Source organism: Theobroma cacao, chromosome 10, assembly GCF_000208745.1.
Source record: "Theobroma cacao cultivar B97-61/B2 chromosome 10, Criollo_cocoa_genome_V2, whole genome shotgun sequence".
Lineage (NCBI taxonomy): Eukaryota > Viridiplantae > Streptophyta > Magnoliopsida > Malvales > Malvaceae > Theobroma > Theobroma cacao.
This window is the reverse complement of record NC_030859.1, coordinates 1509621-1531092: the sequence shown is the minus strand read 5'-3', so window position 1 is coordinate 1531092 and position 21472 is coordinate 1509621. Positions and strand designations below refer to the sequence as shown.

General features: G+C 37.3%; 3 protein-coding genes and 2 pseudogenes across 3 annotated transcripts; all 5 read left to right on the top strand.

Moving 5' to 3' along the window:
• On the top strand, positions 220–3384 carry LOC18585993 (cucumisin). The gene is made up of 10 exons (XM_018128987.1): positions 220–315; positions 473–561; positions 667–761; positions 863–1106; positions 1198–1711; positions 1807–1910; positions 2023–2241; positions 2331–2442; positions 2533–2746; positions 2855–3384. The coding sequence occupies exons 1-10, from the start codon at positions 220–222 to the stop codon at positions 3382–3384; spliced, it is 2217 nt and encodes a 738-aa protein (XP_017984476.1).
• On the top strand, positions 4423–7488 carry LOC18585992 (cucumisin). The gene is made up of 9 exons (XM_018128988.1): positions 4423–4523; positions 4621–4712; positions 4786–5032; positions 5137–5650; positions 5746–5849; positions 5951–6172; positions 6275–6386; positions 6475–6688; positions 6799–7488. Exons 1-9 carry the CDS (start codon positions 4450–4452, stop codon positions 7326–7328), a joined length of 2109 nt encoding a protein of 702 aa, XP_017984477.1. The 5' UTR covers positions 4423–4449; the 3' UTR covers positions 7329–7488.
• Positions 8586–11824, top strand: LOC18585991 (annotated as a pseudogene).
• LOC108663707 lies at positions 13224–16552 on the top strand (annotated as a pseudogene).
• LOC18585990 (cucumisin) lies at positions 17856–21361 on the top strand. Its single transcript, XM_018129018.1, has 10 exons — positions 17856–17954; positions 18065–18153; positions 18383–18474; positions 18571–18814; positions 18918–19431; positions 19528–19631; positions 19766–19978; positions 20098–20209; positions 20300–20513; positions 20680–21361. The coding sequence occupies exons 1-10, from the start codon at positions 17856–17858 to the stop codon at positions 21207–21209; spliced, it is 2211 nt and encodes a 736-aa protein (XP_017984507.1). The 3' UTR covers positions 21210–21361.

The following is a 21472-nucleotide window of genomic DNA, read 5'->3' as shown; positions in this document are numbered from 1 at the left end:
CGAATAGTGACATTTTTTCGTTGTAATCAACACTTTTAACGTACTACTGGCAAGATCATAGTAATTTGCAAAAGCCGGCAATGAACAACTTTGTTCCATTGGCGATCTTAACAATGCGTAGTTGTTTCAGAATTAATTGATTCAATACACTCAAAACTTATATAAAGTCCCCTACCCCGAGCATGGGCTATCTGCAAAAGCAAGCTACAGAACTCGCCAATGGCAGTCCAGACTTCTCCCTTGACATGGCTTATGCTTTTCTGTTTCACTCTTGGCTTGCTGGTCTGCTGCCATGGAGCCTCTGATGATAGACAGGCAATCAATTTTTTTTTCCTTGGGCTTGCTTTTTGATTTCGGACTTTTTGTTAAAGGGCCTGCTTTGTGTTTCCTGCCATGCATGAAACATGGGCGGATTGGTTGATTTAGAATTTTAGAATTGATTTTGATATGTTTATTGTTTTGTTGGAAGCAGGTCTACATTGTCTACATGGGTGATATTCCAAAGGGTGACTTCTCTGCTGCAAGCCTTCACACCAGCATGCTTCAAGATGTTGTTCCTAGGTTTGTCATTCAATAATTACTCTAGTGTTTGAATGGCAAATTAAGGCAAAATTTGGATATTTACCAAGACTTCTAACTCTATTTATGATGAATTGCATTCAACAGTCCTGCTGCATCAGACGTTTTGCTATACAGCTATCATAGGAGCTTCAATGGATTTGCAGCCAAGTTGACCAAGGACGAGGCTGAGAAACTGAGAGGTTTTCGATTGTTATCTTTTTGGTTAAAATCCTGGAAAAAACTCCCATGTCTCCTTCATTTTGTTAGTAACTGTTGGTTTAATTTTTATTTGTTATTGCAGGAAAGGAAGGAGTTGTGTCAGTGTTCCTTAGTCAAAAGAAGCAGCTCCACACATCATGGTCATGGGACTTCATGGGATTTTCAAAAAAAGTGAAAAGATCAGTTGTTGAGAGCGATATCATTGTTGGGATGCTTGACACTGGGATTTGGCCAGAATCTGAAAGTTTTAATGACACAGGATTTGGTCCAATTCCAGCAAAATGGAAGGGCACTTGCCAAAAGTCTTCCAATTTCACTTGCAACAAGTAAATGGAATTCAACATAACCTTGACATACATGAACAATCACTTATTAAATCCTGAAATTGGTCTTAACAATGTTGTAATCTCTTTTCAGAAAAATAATTGCAGCTAAATATTACCGGGCTAATGGAGATTTTAGTCCAGGTGATTTTATATCTCCAAGAGACTCCGAAGGTCATGGGAGTCATACTGCATCAACAGCTGCGGGTGGCTTAGCTAGCAGGGCAAGCTTATATGGCCTTGCCAAAGGGACCGTTCGCGGAGCCGTTCCATCTGCCCGCATTGCTGTGTACAAGATTTGTTGGTCTGATGGTTGCTATGATGTAGACATTCTCGCAGCATTCGATGATGCAATAGCTGATGGTGTTGACATAATCTCTCTTTCAGTAGGGAGTTTCTTTTCATCTGATTATTTTGATGATTCAATTGCTATTGGAGCTTTCTATTCGATGAAGAATGGGGTCCTGACATCCAATTCTGCTGGTAATAGTGGTCCTCGTCCTGCGTCAATTGTGAACTTTTCACCTTGGTCTCTTTCAGTGGCTGCCAGTACCATAGATAGAAAGTTTGTGACTAAGGTGAAGCTGGGTAATGGTGAGATCTATGAGGTAAGCAGGTCCATATCTGCTACTCATTTTTCAACTCTTAGATTGACCAGTAATGTATTTTTGTGATTATTATACCTATAATTTTGTACCTGTAGGGAACCTCAATCAACACATTTGATCTCAAGGAGAAAATGTACCCTTTCATCTTTGGTGGAGTTGCTCCAAATACCTCACAAGGTTTTACTTCCGAGGATTCTAGGTAGGGTATGAAGACTGCAGAAATTTGTTTTCGAATGCAGGTATTGCTTGCCACGGTCATAGAATTATACCTGAATTATATCTTGATGCCACATATTTGTTTTCGAATGCAGGTATTGCTTGCCAGGAACATTGAACGAAACCTTAGTCAAAGGAAAAATCGTTTTCTGTGACTATGACAGTGATGGGGATGGTCCAATCGAAGGAGGAGCTGTTGGTGCTGTATTCCAGTATGGAGGAAAAAAAGATTATGTCTTCAGTTACCCTCTACCTCTTTCCAACTTGAACTTGGATGATGGAAGATTTGTTTTGAACTACGTGAACACAACAGAGTATTTACTAACATCTGTACCGAAATTAACTTTTAATTAGTTCGATTAAACATCATTAATTTGGTTTCATGAATGTCATGTTTGAACAGAAACCCAACTGCAACAATATTCAAGTCTGACGTTGAAAGTAATGAGTTCGCCCCATACGTTGTTTCATTTTCATCAAGAGGACCTAACCCTGTTACAGCAGACATTCTCAAGGTAAATTGAAATAAATTTTCTCCAACTTCTGTTTGTAATTGCCTTATCCTCTTTCTCAGTTCTAATTGTTTCGTTTCTTTGTTGATGCAGCCTGATCTTACAGCACCTGGGGTTGACATTTTAGCTGCATGGTCAGAAGCTGCCCATGTGACAGAAAGTGAATATGATAACAGAATAGTTCCATACAATATAATCTCTGGCACATCCATGTCTTGCCCGCATGCAACCGGGGCGGCTGCTTATGTCAAGTCATTCCATCCAACATGGTCTCCTGCTGCCATTAAGTCTGCTCTAATGACAACAGGTACTAGTGCTTATGCAAGATCAAGACTTGCATCTTGTAGTTTTCTCATAATTTCTTGAATACTCACATTCCAATTCTAATCCATTGAATCTCCATATTCTTTTGCAGCTTTTCAAATGAGTGCTAAGAACAACATCGAAGGTGAGTTTGCATTCGGGGCAGGTCACATAAATCCTGCACTAGCAGCTCAACCTGGATTGATTTACGATGCTGGGGAGATTGATTACATTAAATTTTTGTGTGGACAAGGATATAGCCCTACATATCTACAGCTTATAACTGGGAATAACAGTAGTTGTTCTGAAGAAACAAATGGAACAGTGTGGGATCTAAACTACCCTTCCTTTGCCTTATCTGCTACTCCTGGAAAATCCATCACCAGAGCCTTTCACAGGACAGTAACAAATGTTGGATCAGCTGTGTCAACTTACAAGGCAGTCGTCAAGGCTCCACCGGGGCTTATAATCCAAGTTCAACCAAGTGTACTTTCTTTCAAGTCTCTTGGGCAAAAGCAATCGTTTGTTGTGACTGTTGGAGCTGAAGTTGGAAACTCCATGATTTCAGGTTCTTTGACCTGGGATGATGGCCTGTATCAAGTGAGGAGCCCCATTGTTGCTTATGCTTCCTTAATCGAATGAACAACATCCCAAGGAAGAAAATAAATTTAACCATCTGTTTAATCATTTCTTGTATTCACTCCTTCAATTTCATCTACTTAATTAGTGAGTTTTACTCCTCAAAAAAAAAAAAATAGTGAATCTTACCTGCAATCATGCAATTGTGTTTCATGTATGAACATGGAAAAATAAAATGAGAGAGAACGCAAAGAGTAATATTATCCTAAATTTGTGTACTGAATCTATTTGTTGACCAATAAAAGTGGAAAAGTAATTCTCATCAAAGTTAGTACCTAATTATCACTTCTATGTCCTTTGTACATTACAAAATACAACATTTGAATAAAAATATTATTTTAACAATTGCCTTATAAAAAAACAACTATATTCATTATATAAGATATAACATTTGAATTATAATACGAAAAGATAATTTTTTATATCAAAACTTTTCAACAGTGATGTTTTTCAATTATCTCATAATCTTTAGACTTAGAGATGTTTTTTTAAATGTCACTCTATCAAAAAACATAACTTATCAGATGAAAAAACACTTATAATTTAATAGTCACACTATGACATTACGTGATATAACCTTTTAATTGATGTGACGATTGAATAGGCATAACTTTTTGTATGAAAAAATATAATTTTTCATTTACAACTTTGTAGACGAAGAGACATAATTTTTTATTTTGAAAACACATTAGTATTTATTTTACTCACAGAAATTAATGCCATGGAGTTTATTCATTGTCCAATTAAATCGATACTTATATATAGCCCCTTTCAGTGCTATGGGTTATTGCAATATCTAGATACAGAACTCGACAATGGCGGTCCGGACTTCTCCTTTGGCATGGCTTATGGTTATTTGTTTCACTAGTAGTATGCTTGTTGGCTGCCATGGAGCCTCTGATGACAGACAGGCAAATACATTCTTTTTATTGGCTTGTTTTTTGAGTTTTTTGATGCACTTCAACTTTGTATTAAAAGGAAAGCTAGAGTTATGTTCCCTGTCATGAAATCGGAGCTGATTTGGTTGATTTACAAATTGTTTTGTTGAACCAGCTCTACATTGTTTACATGGGTGACCTTCCAAAGGGTGACTTCTCGGCTTCAAGGCTTCACACCAACATGCTTCAACATGTTGTTCCCAGGTTTGTCATTCATTATTCTAGCATTTGAATGGCAAGCTTCTGTCCAATTTTGATTTACCAAAGACTTCTAACTTTATCTATGATTTGCATTCAACAGCGCTGCATCAGATGCTTTGCTCTACAGCTACCACAGGAGCTTCAATGGATTTGCAGCCAAGTTGACCAATAAGGAGGCACAGAAACTGAGAGGTGTTTGACTTTGAGATAATTCTTTAAGAAATTATTATTTTTGTTAGTAACCATGGACTTAATTATTTTCCAGGAAAGGAAGGGGTTGTGTCTGTGTTCCTAAGTCAAAAGAAGCAGCTCCACACAACAAGGTCATGGAACTTCATGGGCTTTTCCAGCAGAAAAGTGGAAAGATCAGTTATTGAAAGCGATGTTGTTGTTGGGATGCTTGACACAGGGATTTGGCCAGAATCTGAAAGTTTTAATGACAGAGGATTTGGTCCACTTCCAGCAAAATGGAAGGGCACTTGCCAAAAGTCTTCCAATTTCACTTGCAACAAGTAAACATAACTGCACATAACCTTGCCATAACGTACACATCCTCATATACAAGTCATTTACTAAATCCTGATTGGTATATTAACAATGATGTAATCCCTTTCAGAAAAATAATTGGAGCTAGATACTACCGGGCTGATGGAGTAATTAGTCCAGATGATTTTAAGTCTCCAAGGGACGCCGAAGGTCATGGGAGTCATACTGCTTCAACAGCTGCAGGTGGCTTAGTTAGCAAGGCAAGCTTATATGGGCTTGCCAAAGGCACGGCTCGCGGAGGGGTTCCATCTGCCCGCATTGCTGTGTACAAGATTTGTTGGTCTGATGGTTGCTATGATGCAGACATTCTCGCAGCATTTGATGACGCAATCGCCGATGGTGTTGACATTATCTCTCTTTCAGTTGGGGCTTCCTCTGCATCCGAGTATTTTCACGATTCAATTGCTATTGGAGCTTTCCATTCGATGAAGAATGGGGTCCTGACATCCAACTCTGCTGGTAATAGTGGTCCTGATCCTGCATCAATTGATAACTTTTCACCTTGGTCTCTTTCAGTGGCTGCCAGTACCATAGATAGAAAGTTTGTGACTAAGGTGAAGCTGGGTAACGGTGAGATCTATGAGGTAAGCAGGTCCATATCAGCTACTCATTTTCCAACTCTTAAATTGACCAGTAATTCATTTACGTGATTGTTATACCTATAATTTTGTACCTGTAGGGAACCTCAATCAACACATTTGATCTCAAGGAGAAAATGTACCCTTTCATCTTTGGTGGAGTTGCTCCAAATACCTCACAAGGTTTTACTTCCGAGGATTCCAGGTAGTGTATAAAGACTGCAGAAATTTGTTTTCGAATGCAGGTATTGCTTGCCAGGATCATTGAATTATATCTTGATGCCACAAATTTGCTTTGGAATGCAGGTATTGCTTAGCAGGAACATTGAACGAAACCTTAGTGAAAGGAAAAATCGTTTTCTGTGACTATGACAGTGATAGGGATGGTCCAATCGAAGGAGGAGGCGCTGTTGGTGCGGTATACCAGTATGGAGGAAACAAAGATTATGTTTCCAGTCACCCTCTACCTCTTTCCAACTTGAACATGGATGATGGAAGAGTTGTTTTCAACTACGTGAACACAACAGAGTATTTACTGTCATCTGTACTGAAAATATTTATTTGTAAAAACCTTTAATTAGTATTACTGAACATCATTAATTTGGTTTCATGACTGTCATGTTTGAACAGAAACCCAACTGCAACAATATTCAAGTCTTACGTTGAAAGTAACGAGTTCGCCCCATACGTTGTTTCATTTTCATCAAGAGGACCTAACCCTGTCACAGCAGACATTCTCAAAGTAAATGAAATATATTTCTCCAACTTCTGTTTGTGATTGCCTTAGCCTCTTTCTCAGTTCTAATTGTTTCGTTTCTTTGTTGATGCAGCCTGATCTTACAGCACCTGGGGTTGACATTCTAGCTGCATGGTCGGAAGCTACCTCTATCACAGAAACTGAATATGATAACAGAATAGTTCCATACAATATAATCTCTGGCACATCCATGTCTTGCCCACATGCAACCGGGGCTGCTGCTTATGTTAAGTCATTCCATCCAACATGGTCTCCTGCTGCCATTAAGTCTGCTCTAATGACAACAGGTATTAGTTTTTAATTCAAGATCAATAGTTGCAGCTTGAAACGGGAAGTTGGCTTTTGAATTCTCACATTCTTAGTCTAATCAGTCAAAATTTCCATAATTCTTTTGCAGCTTTTCAAATGAGTGCTAAGAACAACATCGAAGGTGAGTTTGCATATGGGGCAGGTCATATAAATCCTGCACTAGCAGCTCAACCTGGATTGATATACGACGCTGGGGAGATAGATTACATTAAATTTTTGTGTGGACAAGGATATAGCCCTACATATCTAAAGCTTATAACTGGGAATAACAGCAGTTGCTCCGAAGAAACAAATGGAACAGTGTGGGATCTAAACTACCCTTCCTTCGCCTTATCTGCTACTCCTGGAAAATCCATCACCAGAGTCTTTCACAGGACAGTAACAAATGTTGGATCAGCTGTGTCAACTTACAAGTCAATCGTCAAGGCTCCACCGGGGCTTATAATCCAAGTTCAACCAAGTGTACTTTCTTTCAAGTCTCTTGGGCAAAAGCAATCCTTTGTTGTGACTGTTGGAGCTGAAGTTGGAAACTCCATGATTTCTGGTTCTTTGACCTGGGATGATGGCCTGCATCAAGTGAGGAGCCCTATTGTTGCTTATGCTTCCTTGTTCGAATGAACAACATCCCAAGGAAGAAAATAAATTTAACCATCTGTTTATTTATTGTATTCACTCCTTCAATTTCATCAACTTAATTAGTGAATCTTATATGCAATCATGCAATTGTGTTTCATGTATGAACATGGAAAAATAAAATGAGAGAAAGTGCAAAGTGTAATGTTAGCCTAAATTTGTGTATTGCATATATTTGTTGATCAAGAAAAGTTGGAAAAGTAATTCTCATAAAAATTAGTACCTAATTACTTAGTAAATAATTGTCTACAATATAATGTTGGTATAAATTAGCCATACCATAATCTTTTTTTTTATATTTTCCTAAATATGATTGTCTAAATGAATATATCAAGAAAAAGAAATTCTGTTGATTTTGCCTAATTAGACACAACCATTACACTATAAAATTTATATAAAGGATAATATATTTATTGAATTGAGTTACTATGCGTTAGAATTAATATATAATTATAATTTTCTCCATCAATTTTGACTTAATGTCATGTTCCCTTGGTTTTATCAATTTTCTTGGTGTGAAAACTCAGTATAATTTCCTTTCTTTGATACTTGGCCTTCATATTTTTTTTGTTAAATATTAATTCTTTACAAAATCAAATCCCAAAATAAGGTGCTTTCCAATATATAAACAGAAAATTTAATTGCAAAGTTTTAATGGTTTATCAAACAACATTGATTAATTTTATTAATATTCTGATCATGGTTTTTGTTATTATAAGATGTTCATCCCATCCTTTCAGACAAAATTTGTCTCCTTTAAGTTTATGTTGATGAAATTTCTCAAGTTAGAACGTTTAACTCGTGAAGGAAAAAATTGAAGGCCTTAATTGAAAAAAGAAAGGAGAAATCAATGCATAAGAGTTAAGAGCAGGATGAATATGTACTTGAGAAATGTTTCATGCAAGAGCAAGAGTACATATCCACCCATTAAAGTACTTAAAAGTCAAACAATATGTACTACATATAGGTTTTGAATGGTTCAATTCAAATGCCAATCATATGAGACAAATTGAACTGTTTAATAAGTTTTCTTGTGATCAGCACTTTTGGCAGAAATAAATGTTTCATAATCAGTAAAAGCAGGCCATTGACACCTTTCTTCCATTGGCGAGCTTAACAATGCTTATTTTGTTTGCAGTAATTAATGCCATGGAGCTTATTCATTGTACAATTAATCAATACTTATATAAAGCCCCTTTCAGTGCTATGAGTTATTGCAATATCTAGCTACAGAACTCGCCAATGGCGGTCCAGACTTCTCCTTTGGCATGGCTTATGGTTATCTGTTTCACTGGTAGTGTTCTTGTTGGCTGCCATGGAGCCTCTGATGACAGACAGGCAACTACATTGTTCTTGTTTTTTTAGTTTTTTGATGAACTTTGTACTAAAGGGACAGTTAGAGCTGTGTTCCCTATCGTGAAATCTGAGTTGATTTGATTGATTTTTACAAATTAGGATTCATTTTAATATCTCTAGTTGTTTTGTTGAACCAGGTCTACATTGTTTACATGGGTGACCTTCCAAAGGGTGACTTCTCAGCTCCAAGCCTTCACACCAGCATGCTTCAAGATGTTGTTCCCAGGTTTGTCATTCATTATTCCAGCATTTGAATGGTAAGCTTCTGTCCAATTTTGATTTACCAAAGACTTCTAACTTTATGAATTGCATTCAACAGTGCTGCATCAGATGCTTTGCTCTACAGCTACAAGAGGAGCTTCAATGGATTTGCAGCCAAGTTGACCAAGAAGGAGGCACAGAAACTGAGAGGTGTTTGATTTTGAGATAATTCTTTAAGAGAATATTATTTTTAGGTGAAATTAAGGAAAGAACTCCTATTTCTCCTTAATTTTGTTAGTAACCTTACACTCAATATTTTTCCAATAAGGAAGGGGTTGTATCTGTGTTCCTAAGTCAAAAGAAGCAGCTCCACACATCAAGGTCATGGGACTTCATGGGCTTTTCCAGCAGAAAAGTGGAAAGATCAGTTATTGAAAGCGATATTGTTGTTGGGATGCTTGACACAGGGATTTGGCCAGAATCTGAAAGTTTTAATGACACAGGATTTGGTCCAATTCCAGCAAAATGGAAGGGCACTTGCCAAAAGTCTTCCAATTTCACTTGCAACAAGTAAATGGAATTCAACATAACCTTGACATACATGAACAATCACTTATTAAATCCTGAAATTGATCTTAACAATGTTGTAGTCTCTTTCAGAAAAATAATTGGAGCTAGATACTACCGGGCTGATGGAGAGTTCAGTCCAGATGATTTTAAATCTCCAAGAGACGCCAAAGGTCATGGGAGTCATACTGCATCAACTGCTGCAGGTGGCTCAGTTAGCAAGGCAAGCTTATATGGCCTTGCCAAAGGCACGGCTCGCGGAGGGGTTCCTTCTGCCCGCATTGCTGTGTACAAAATTTGTTGGTCTGATGGTTCAATGATGCAGACATTCTCGCAGCATTTGACGATGCAATTGCCGATGGTGTAGACATAATCTCTCTTTCAGTTGGGGGTTCCTTTGCATCCGATTACTTTGATGACTCGATTGCTATTGGTGCTTTCCATTCAATGAAGAATGGGATCCTGACATCCAACTCTGCTGGTAATGGCGGTCCTGATCCTTCATCGATTGTGAACGTTTCACCTTGTTCTCTATCTGTGGCTGCTAGTACCATAGACAGAAAGTTCGTGACAAGGGTGAAATTGGGCAATGGTGAGATTTATGAGGTAATGGGGTTCATTTTTGCCAGCTGTTGAATTGACCAATAATATATATATATATATATATATATATATATATATATATATGTATGTATGTATGTATGATTATACCTTAATTTTCTACATGTAGGGAAACTCCATAAATACATTTGATCTCAAGGGAAAAATGTACCCTTTCATCTACGGTGGAGATGCTCCAAACATCTCAGAAGGTTTCACTTCCGAAGATTCCAGGTAGTATGAAAACTGCAGATGATCTTTTATTTTGTGTTGTTTTATATATGTATAACAGATTCAAAACTTATGCTACAAATTGAATGAATGTGAATGCCATCTTAATGCCACAAAATTCATTACGGATTGCAGGTATTGCTTGCCAGGGTCATTGAACGAAACCTTAGTGAAAGGAAAAATTGTTTTTTGCGAATATTCCAGTGATGACGAAGGCACAACGGAGGCAGGAGCTGTTGGTGCGGTATTTCTGGATGAAGGAAACAAAGACTATGCATTCAGCTACCCTCTTCCTCTTGCCAACTTGAACATGGATGATGGAAGAACTGTTCTAAGCTATTTGAGCACAACAGAGTATTTACCATTTCTCTATACAATATTCATAATTTACTTAGTGGTTAATTGTTATTAATTTAGTTACATTACTTTCATGTTTTGATCAGAACGCCAACTGCGACAATATACAAGAGCATCGAAGAAAATAATCAATTTGCCCCGTTCGTCGTTTCATTTTCATCTAGAGGGCCTAACCCTATTGCAGCAGACATTCTCAAGGTAAATGAAAATAAGTTTCTCCATCGTCTGTTCAATTGCCTTCTTCCGAGGTTCTGATTGCTTAATTTGATGCAGCCTAATCTTACAGCACCTGGGGTTAACATTTTGGCCGCATGGTCAGAAGCTACTACTGTCACAGAAACTGAAGATGACACAAGAGTAGTACCATACAATATTATTTCTGGCACATCTATGTCTTGTCCACATGCAACTGGGGCGGTTGCTTATGTGAAGTCATTTCATCCAACATGGTCTCCTGCTGCTATTAAGTCTGCTCTAATGACAACAGGTATTAGATTTTAAGCAATATCAAGAGTTGCATCTTGGAAATTTCTCATTTTCGAACGGGAAGTTAATAGTCCTTAACTATGTTCATCTAACAGGCTTTTGAATTCTCACATTCTAAGTCTAAACCATCGAAATTTCCATATTCTTTTGCAGCTTTTCCTATGACTTCTGAGAATAACATCGATAGTGAGTTTGCATTTGGGGCAGGACACATAAATCCTGCACTAGCAGCCCAACCTGGATTGATATATGATGCTGGGGAGATTGATTATATTGCATTTTTGTGTGGACAAGGATATAGTCCTAAATATCTACAGCTTATAACTGGGAATAATAGCAGCTGTTCCGAAGAAACAAATGGAACCGTGTGGGATCTAAACTACCCTTCCTTTGCCTTATCTGCTACTCCTGGAAAATCCATCACCGGAGTCTTTCACAGGACAGTAACAAATGTTAGATCAGCTGTGTCAACTTACAAGGCAGTTGTTAAGGCTACACCAGGGCTTATAAGCCAAGTTCAACCAAGTGTACTTTCTTTCAACACTCTTGGCCAGAAGCAATCCTTTGTTGTGACTGTTAGAGCTGAAGTTGGTAACTCCATGAAATCTGGTTCTTTGATCTGGGATGATGGCCTGCATCAAGTGAGGAGCCCTATTGTTGGTTATGCTTCCTTAATCAAATGAATTTTTGAAGAAGATCAAACTTATTTTCATCCTCTTATTTGTTTGTTATATGTATTTACTACTCTTTTAGCTTCAATGTACACAGTGAGTGAATCTTACATGCAACCAATTGAATGTAAATGCAATTGCTTTCATGTAGTTTGAAAACTATATCCTAAATTTTATGCATTTGCTGAAAAAAAAAGTGGAAAACCAGTGCTTATTTCATACACTACTTCTTTAAAAGGCTGAGTATTTCCTCATTACTAAACAATTGATGCAATACTGATATTACTTAGATCAATATGAGCAAAACACATAATTTTATATTTGGTATTTGATTAATATATTGGTATTCCTAATTAATATGATTATAATATATATATATATTCTAAAAGAAATTCTATTGATTTTTGTTTAATTACAACCATTAAACTATGAGTTTTCTATAAAGAAAGCTGACAAGATGAATATAGAAATAGATCAATATGTGCAAAAATTGTATTCGTATTTTTCTCCATCAATTTTGACTTAATTTTTTTTAGTATAAAGTTTTTGTGAAATATTTAGTGTTGAATTTATAATAATGAAAATATTTAAGTATTTTTTTCTAAAAATTTTGTAAATAGAATTAATTTAGTACATTAATTAGTTTCTAGTTATTTAATGTTTTGAACTATTCTTTTTATTCAAAATATTTTATTAAATTAAAATAGTAGTCAAATGCATTAAAAGATTTAAATTATTGAAAAAATAAAAATCTCAATGAATTGCAAATGTTCAATCCTTTATCTACATACTCAAGCCTAACCAGCTAGAATATTAAATGTTTTTTTGAAAAAAAAAAGAATATTAAATGGTGATACTATTATGACTATGGTTTTCATTACTTTAAGATATTTATTACATCTTTCAGGCACAATTTATGGTTTAATTAAGTTTATGTTGATGACATTCTCTGAAGTTGGGATGTTGCCAGAAACACCAAACCAAGCTGAAATCCCAAGACAGTAGTCCTATGTCTTGTACTAGCTAAGGACAATGTAACACTTTAGGCAGAAGAGCTACCACTTTTAAGACAGCTAGTAATTCCAAGACATAATATGGATTTTTCTCTTTGAATTTTTCCTAAGATCCAAACAAGAAGAGAGAAAATTGTACCCCCTAAATCTTTTTGTAAGCCATATGTCTGCATCTGTAGTTGATTTTGTGTCCTTTCGACATCACCCCAAGATGTGAAGATCCATTTTCTTTATGCAACTAAGCTTTGCAACAAGAACATAGTAAATGCTGGAGTTGTAGGCTTTTGTTTGTTGGCGGTAATAGCTAAGCAGATTCCTACTTTCCCAGTACATTCACTGAGTATATAAAGCCCATGTTTGGACACTGGCCAGTCCATCGCAAATATCAGAACTCTCCAATGGCAATCCAGGCTTCTACTTTGCCATGGCTCATGCTAATCAGCTTTGCTTGCAGCATGCTTGTTAGCTGCCATGGGGCATCAGATGATCGAAAGGCATATAAGTTTCTTCTGCATTTACTCTAACTTATTTCTTCTTTCAAATGAAAAGAAAAACACATATACATTCAAACTCATATTAGGCCTTTGCATTTCAACTTTGATCTGCTACTTACCATGAATTCTGCACCCTGATCCTATACTGAACCAGTAGGCCTAGAGCTGTAAACTATCATGCTTCCTGTCATATCTTTTGGAACTATATCAGACTGAGTATTCAACAAGTCTTCAAAAAATGGTTGTTCATATATGATGTGGTCATTAAATATTGAAATGGTTAATTTTTTTTTTTTTTTTAATTTGTTGAAGCAGGTCCATATTGTATACATGGGTGACCCTCCGAAGGGTGAATTCTCAGCAGCAACTCTTCACAATAGCATGATACAAGAAATTGTTGGCAGGTTTGTCAAACTTTAATCTGGCTATAGTTGAGCAACATGCAAGAATAGCTAAATCACTCAGATTTACTAAAGGTTCATTTAACTTTGCATTCAGCAGTGGTGCGTCAAACTTATTGCTGCACAGCTACCAAAGGAGTTTCAATGGCTTTGCTGCCAAGTTGACCGAGGAAGAGGCAGAAAAGCTGGCTGGTCTGTTAGCATAATTGTTTAAGAAATTTAGATTGAAATGTAAATGGAAGTCTCATCCTTGCTGATGAATATTGAGATTTTTTTCTTCCAGGGATAAAAGGGGCTGTTTCTGTGTTCCCTAGTCAAAAGAAGAAGCTCCGCACAACAAGGTCATGGGACTTTATTGGCTTCTCCCAACATTCTAGAAGAACAACATTAGAAAGTGACATCATCATTGGAATGCTTGATACAGGGATTTGGCCTGAATCTGAAAGTTTTAGTGATCAAGAATTCGGTCCACCTCCAAAAAAATGGAAGGGCACTTGTCAAACATCATCTAATTTCACTTGCAACAAGTAAATATAACTGCACATAATCCTAGTCTTAACAAAACATACAAACAATATGAAAATTACTTATATTCTGATTGGTCTTTAACAAATGTTTTCAATCTATCTTTTAGTAAAATAATTGGAGCTAAATACTACCGGGCTGATGGAGATTGTCCGTCAGAGGATTTTAAGTCACCAAGAGATTCAGAAGGTCATGGGAGCCATACTGCATCAATAGCTGCAGGTGGCCTTGTTAGCAGAGCAAGCTTATATGGCTTTCGCACAGGGACAGCTCGTGGAGGGGTTCCTTCAGCCCGAATTGCTGTGTACAAAATTTGTTGGTTTGATGGATGTGCAGACGAAGACATTCTTGCAGCATTTGATGATGCCATTGCTGATGGAGTTGACATAATCTCCCTTTCAGTTGGAGGGTTTTTTGGTTCGGACTATTTCCAGGATTCAATTGCTATTGGCGCTTTCCATTCCATGAAGAAAGGGATACTGACATCAAATTCAGCTGGCAATGGGGGTCCTTATTATGGATCAGTTGTAAACTTTTCACCTTGGTCTCTCTCGGTAGGTGCTAGTACCATAGACAGAAAGTTCGAAACTAAGGTGAAGTTGGGCAATGGTAAAGTTTTTACGGTAAGCAGGCTTATTTCCTGTTATTTTACGAGAAAGACTGATCTTGATATGCCCTTTCTTGGATTAACAATATACTTAATGCTAATGTTATTTGTATATGATAATTCCTTCTCTGCCTGTAGGGCGCCAAAGTAAATACTTTCAACCTTGAAGGAAAATTTTATCCTCTTATCTGGGGCGGAGATGCCCCGAACAAAAAAGTGGGATACAATTCATCCGAATCCAGGTAATAAGATCTTTTACTGTAACTAGCTAGGGACTAGATATGTAATATAACTGATGAGAATAAAACAAAATTCATCATAAAATGCAGGTATTGCTGACCAGGCTCCTTGGATGAGACCTTGATAAATGGAAAAATTGTTCTTTGTGATTACCTGGATTACATGGAGGGGCCATTCCATGCAGGAGCTGTTGGTGCTATAATCCAAGATGATGGAATCAAAGATTTTGCATACAGTTTCCCCTTTCCTGTTTCCAACCTGGACTTGACTGATGGAAGTGATGTACTCCACTATGTGAATACAACAAAGTATCTGTACTAAATTCACAATCATAATTCATTGGTGAAAATTTCACAAGAGATCAATGATTTCACTAATTTAATTGCATTCATTCTTTCCATGTTTGGATAGAAACCCAATTGCAACAATATTTAGGAGCACTGAGGAGAAGGATGAACTTGCTCCCTATGTAGTTTCATTTTCTTCAAGAGGACCTAATCCTATTTCACCTGACATTCTCGAGGTAAATGGATTATCTGATGTTCTACTATTTAATGCCTTGATTACTTTTCATTGTTGTGACTTTTGATTTTTATTGCAGCCTGACATAACAGCTCCTGGAGCTGCCATTTTAGCAGCATGGTCACCAGCCACCACCGTGACAGGAGTTGAAGGGGATAAGAGAGTCGTTCCATACAATATAATCTCTGGCACATCCATGTCTTGCCCACATGCGACAGCGGTAGCTGCTTATGTCAAATCATTTCATCCAACATGATCTGCTGCTGCTATCAAGTCTGCTCTAATGACAACAGGCACGGATTTCATATATGATCCAGCATTCTATTTGATAGTTTCTATGAGTTCTGGCACTCTTAGAAGAAATCAAACATTAATGTTTCTTGATAATCTTACCAATATTGTTTTCCCTGTTTTCTGCAGCACATCCCATGAGTCCTAAGACAAATACCGATCTGGAGTTAGCTTACGGGGCTGGTAACATAAACCCATCGTTGGCCATCAATCCTGGGCTGATCTATGATGCTGGGGAGATTGACTATGTTAAATTTTTGTGTGGACAAGGTTATAGTGATAAACAGATACGACTTGTTACCGGAGACAAGAGCAGATGTTCTAAAGCAACAAATGGAACTGCATCAAATCTAAACTACCCTTCTTTCACATTGTTTGCTCCTTCGGGACCACACATCAGTCGAGATTTTCACAGGACTGTAACAAATGTTGGATCAGCAGTGTCTACTTATAAGGCCATCGTGAAGGCCCCCAAAGAGCTTGACATCCAAGTTAAACCAAGTGTCCTCTCTTTCAAGTCTATAGGAGAAAAGAAATCGTTTGTGGTGACAATTGCAGCAAAGGTTGCTCTTCCCTCCATAGTCTCTGGTGCTTTGGTTTGGGATGATGGTGTCCATAAAGTGAGGAGTCCTATCGTGGCCTATTAGGTAATGGCCTTCCCATTCACTTTACTGCTTTCAGCCACACCATCAATAAAACAAGGGAATACAAATAGTGCTGCTCATCTATATATGTGTGTGCATGTTATTGTTGAATAAGAAAACCAAGGCAAATGCAATGTATTAAACCAATGCCAAATGCAAAAAAGAAAAATGTACATTGAAAGCTATCACTGATTATTCTATTTTTCATTTTCTAATATTTAAACATATAATGGTGATTTTGCTAATGCTTCTGTATTCATTGAACTGATCAAGTAAGTCATTGTACATTAAAGAATAATATTTGAGGCATAAATTAGAGAAATTAGCCAAAAAACTTCCAACCTATGAAAAGTAATTACTACTCTCTCTCATTCTCTTATATCAGCATTTCCAACTTATAAAATGGTCTCCCTTGCTTATTTTCAATCACCAAATTGTTACAGAAATTATCGTCCGTACATGAAATTCACTGATCATATAATTTTAAAGTCAAAATTTTGACTAAAAAGTAAAGAATTAGATCGAAACAAACATTTTTCCAAATAGAAAATAATATAATTTTTCCCTTCTTTTTGTTCTAGCTAGTTATGGTTTTTAGGCATCCGAAGGAAAGAATTTATCAAGAGCATTCTTATAGAAGTACACTCCCCATCTTAATTTATTTGTTTTTATTTGACTTTTGTGATCAATTAAATTTTCATCGAATAAGTTTTAAATTCAAAATTATGAAATTTTTTTCATTAATTTATGTAAATTTTGAAAAAGGTAATCACAGATGAATTAATTTGATCCAAGTATGAACTAATCAGTTGTGACAGGAGAGCAATTAATTAATTTTTAAAATTAAAATCCAAATTACATGATAAAACTAACAGCAGTTGTGACAGGAATATGCTCTTGTATGGCCATCAGGTTGATTCTGGCTGTCATTTTTGTAAGCCAGATTACAGACAGAGATCCTGGGCTTCATTTCTAGTCGGGCCCCTCTGTTCTGTTTGTATGGGGTTCCCCTCTATTCTTTAGTATCATTCCCACAACAAGCAAAATCATGAAGGAACCTGGTTTTGGATATGCTTACAATCGGAAAACCAAGCATCGGAAACAAGAACATTGTTGACACCGCAAACTTTGGACGGCTTGCTTTTCCTGGCGAGTTTAACAATACTTAGCCGTTTGTGAAATCTGAAAGGAATTTGATCTAAAAAAGAGAAAATAGTCTTAAGTTCCAACTTATATAAATCCCATATTGTTGTAAAAATCATATAAGGCAAGGACAGTCTCTCAAAGCATCCGACCTTGGTTTCCAATGGCAACCCAGTCCTCTCCATTGTCATGGCTTTTTCTCTACATCTTCACTTTTTATACGCTCATTAGCAGCCAGGCAGCATCTGATGATGATCGAAAGGCACGTAAATTGTTTTCCTAGGCCCCTGCTTACAAATATTTTCTTTGAATTTTCATTAGCTCCTGCTATATATGAGCACTGTGCCAGGAGATTAATTGTTGAAGTTGCAGGTCTATATCGTATATATGGGTGATCGTCCAAGTGGAGAATTCTCTGCAGCAACGCTTCACAGTAACATCCTGGAGGAAGTTCTTGGCAGGTTTATCACAGATTTTAGTAGCATTCTAATGGCACTTTTAAAGGAGCAAGAAGTCCACAATCAAAAGATAATTCAATGAAAAATCAGTACTTGAAAAATGAACAACAACAAGAAATGGCATGCAGCCGAATTAGGATTCTTGCCCAACAATCAAATTCGATGATATCTATAGATAAGAATTGAGGTTAATGAAGACTCTAACTCCCCTTATGCATTGCATTTTCAACAGTGGTGGATCAAACTCTTTGCTCCACAGCTACCACAGGAGCTTCAATGGATTTGTTGCCAAGTTGACCAAAGACGAGGCGCAGAAATTGGCCAGTATGTTAGCATAATTCTTCAATTAGATTATCATTGAGGGTTATTAAAAATTAAAAGAAAAAACAAAGATGACAATGGAATTTGTAATTTGTTCAGGCACGGAAGGGGTTGTGTCTGTGTTCCCAAGTCAAAGGAAGCAGCTCCACACAACAAGATCATGGGATTTCATGGGCTTCTCCCAAAATGTTGGAAGAAGAAATCGTGAAAGTGATATAATTATTGGAATGCTAGACACTGGGATTTGGCCAGAATCTGAAAGTTTTAATGATGAAGGATTTGGTTCACCTCCAAAGAAATGGAAAGGAACCTGCCAAGAGTCATCAAATTTCACTTGCAACAAGTAATAGATAGAATTTAATTAAGCGTGGTACCTTAACAGACACACATAATTAAAAAGCATTGAAATCCTGATTGATTTTAACAATTTTTTGCAATTTCTTCAGTAAAATCATCGGAGCTCGATACTATAGGGCTGATGGAACCTTTGGTCCAGATGATTTCCAATCACCAAGAGACTCAGAAGGACATGGGACTCATACATCATCCACAGCAGCCGGTGCCTTGGTTAGCAAGGCAAGCTTGTTCGGCCTGGCCTCAGGGACAGCTCGCGGAGGGGTTCCCTCAGCTCGTATTGCTGTGTACAAGATATGCTGGTCTGATGGTTGCCCTGATGAAGACATTCTTGCAGCATTTGATGATGCAATTGCTGATGGGGTTGACATAATCTCTATTTCAGTCGGAGGGTCCATTGCTGTGAATTATTTCGATGATACCATTGCTATTGGAGCTTTCCATTCAATGAAGAATGGAATACTTACATCGAACTCTGCTGGTAACACAGGCCCTGCTCTTGCAACAATCACGAACGTATCACCTTGGTCTCTCTCAGTGGCTGCTAGTTCCATAGATAGAAAGTTTGTCACTCAGGTGAAACTGGGTAATGGTGAAATCTATGAGGTGAGAAAGCTCATTTCTTTTTCTCCACAAATTAACTTCTGATTGACCAAAAGCTTGTGCTAATTATAATGTATGATTATTCCTTTTCTGCACTAGGGAGTCTCTATAAATACTATTGAACTCAAAGACAAGATGTACCCTCTGATATATGGTGGAGATGCCCCAAACACTAAAAAAGGATATGATAGCTCCCAATCCAGGTAATATAAAGATTACACAAATCTTGAAGTTGATTCTTCTTCAGTCTTTTTATAATTCAATTTCTATTGGATTTTGGTAGCTAAAAGTATTTGATTTCGAATGTGATTTATAATTGCTCAACATATAAACGCAGGTATTGCTCGGAAGACTCACTGGATGAGACCTTAGTAGAAGGAAAAATTGTTCTTTGTGATGAGGTAAGTTATGGGGAAGGTGCAATAGCTGCAGGAGCTGTTGGTGCTGTGATGCAAGATTACCTGGATTCCGCCTTCAATTTCCCCTTACCTGTTTCTTGCTTGGGCTCGGATGATGGAAGTGAAGTTTCAAGCTACCTGAACACAACAAGGTTTTTTCTTTTTCTTTTACTTTTTTTTAAATCTGACCCATAATTCCTTGGTGAAACTGTGAAAGTCCTTTACAGATTAGAGAAATAATTACATTATTTTTCTTTTATTGTTTCAATAGAAAACCAACAGCAACAATATTCAAAAGTATTCAAGTAAAGGATGAATTGGCCCCATGGGTAGTTTCATTTTCATCCAGGGGGCCAAACCCTATTACGAAGGACATTCTCAAGGTAAACGAAATGACTTTTCTCTGTTTTCTATCCAATGTATCAGCCTCTTTCTTGTGGACCTGAATTCCTTCTTAATTTCTCCGTCTGCAGCCTGACTTAACAGCACCAGGAGTTGACATTTTGGCGGCCTGGTCTCAAGGGACCACTATAACAGGAGTTGAAGGGGACGATAGGGTAGTTTCTTACAACATTATCTCTGGCACATCCATGTCTTGCCCACATGCAACAGCTGCAGCAGCCTACATCAAGTCATTTAATCCAACATGGTCACCTGCTGCTATTAAGTCTGCTCTAATGACTACAGGTATTGGCTATGATACACGGACTCTTCACTTCACTTAATGAAAAAATAATATACTCGAATCAGACAACCTAGGCCAAATGCGTCTGACATAGGGCATTGGTTCAAGACAACTCAAAGTTAACTATTCTGAAGCTTTACACATAACTGTTCTGTCCTGCTTCTGCAGCTGTTCCATTAAGTGTTGAGACCAACACCGATGCCGAGTTTGCATTTGGGTCTGGTCATCTGGCCCCTTCATTCGCCCTTAGTCCAGGATTGGTTTATGATGCTGGGGAGATAGATTACGTTAAATTTTTGTGCGGACAAGGATACAGTACTAAAACTCTTAGACTTGTTACTGGAGATAGAAGCAGCTGTTCTGAAGCAATAAATGGAACTGCATGGGATCTAAACTACCCTTCTTTTGCTTTATCTGCTAGCCTTGGAAAATCTACCAAGCGAATCTTTCACAGGATAGTGACAAATGTTGGACCAGCTGTTTCCATTTACAAGGCAGTAGTGCAGGCTCCTCGAGGACTTGAAATCCATGTTCAACCAAGGGTTCTTTCATTCAAGTCTCTGGGTCAGAAGAAATCTTTTGTCGTGACAGTCACAGCAAAGGTTGATGACAACATGGTTTCCGGTTCTTTGATCTGGGAAGATGGGGTGCATCAAGTTAGAAGCCCTGTGGTTGCATTTGGTTTCTCAGAAGAATGATCAAAGCAAAAACAAGATGAAATTGGGTTCATAAAAGATGGAATAAAAGTTAGAAACATTAAATGTAATGAATTATATTACTAATTTGCACCAATTAAATTAAATCTGGATTGGTACTTTTGTTGGAGCTTTTGCAACAGTCGTGTACCACCCGTACATCTTTAAGATTACAACTATGGAGGCTTCAGCATCCTTTCGCAGCAACCACACCAATTTAAAAAAGGAAAAAACTCATCAAAACTCAAAATAATTTTGTCTCCATT

Bases quoted from the DNA above. Each gene is read 5' to 3' on its own strand.
- LOC18585993 (XM_018128987.1), top strand. From the start codon at position 220: ATGGCAGTCCAGACTTCTCCCTTGACATGGCTTATGCTTTTCTGTTTC. The intron at 1,107-1,197 runs GTAAATGGAATT...ATCTCTTTTCAG, and splicing joins TCCAATTTCACTTGCAACAA to AAAAATAATTGCAGCTAAAT. The intron at 1,712-1,806 runs GTAAGCAGGTCC...TTGTACCTGTAG, and splicing joins GTAATGGTGAGATCTATGAG to GGAACCTCAATCAACACATT.
- LOC18585992 (XM_018128988.1), top strand. From the start codon at position 4,450: ATGGGTGACCTTCCAAAGGGTGACTTCTCGGCTTCAAGGCTTCACACC. The intron at 6,387-6,474 runs GTAAATGAAATA...TTGTTGATGCAG, and splicing joins TCACAGCAGACATTCTCAAA to CCTGATCTTACAGCACCTGG. The intron at 6,689-6,798 runs GTATTAGTTTTT...ATTCTTTTGCAG, and splicing joins GTCTGCTCTAATGACAACAG to CTTTTCAAATGAGTGCTAAG.
- LOC18585990 (XM_018129018.1), top strand. From the start codon at position 17,856: ATGGCAACCCAGTCCTCTCCATTGTCATGGCTTTTTCTCTACATCTTC. The intron at 18,154-18,382 runs GTTTATCACAGA...CATTTTCAACAG, and splicing joins CTGGAGGAAGTTCTTGGCAG to TGGTGGATCAAACTCTTTGC. The intron at 20,210-20,299 runs GTAAACGAAATG...CTCCGTCTGCAG, and splicing joins TTACGAAGGACATTCTCAAG to CCTGACTTAACAGCACCAGG.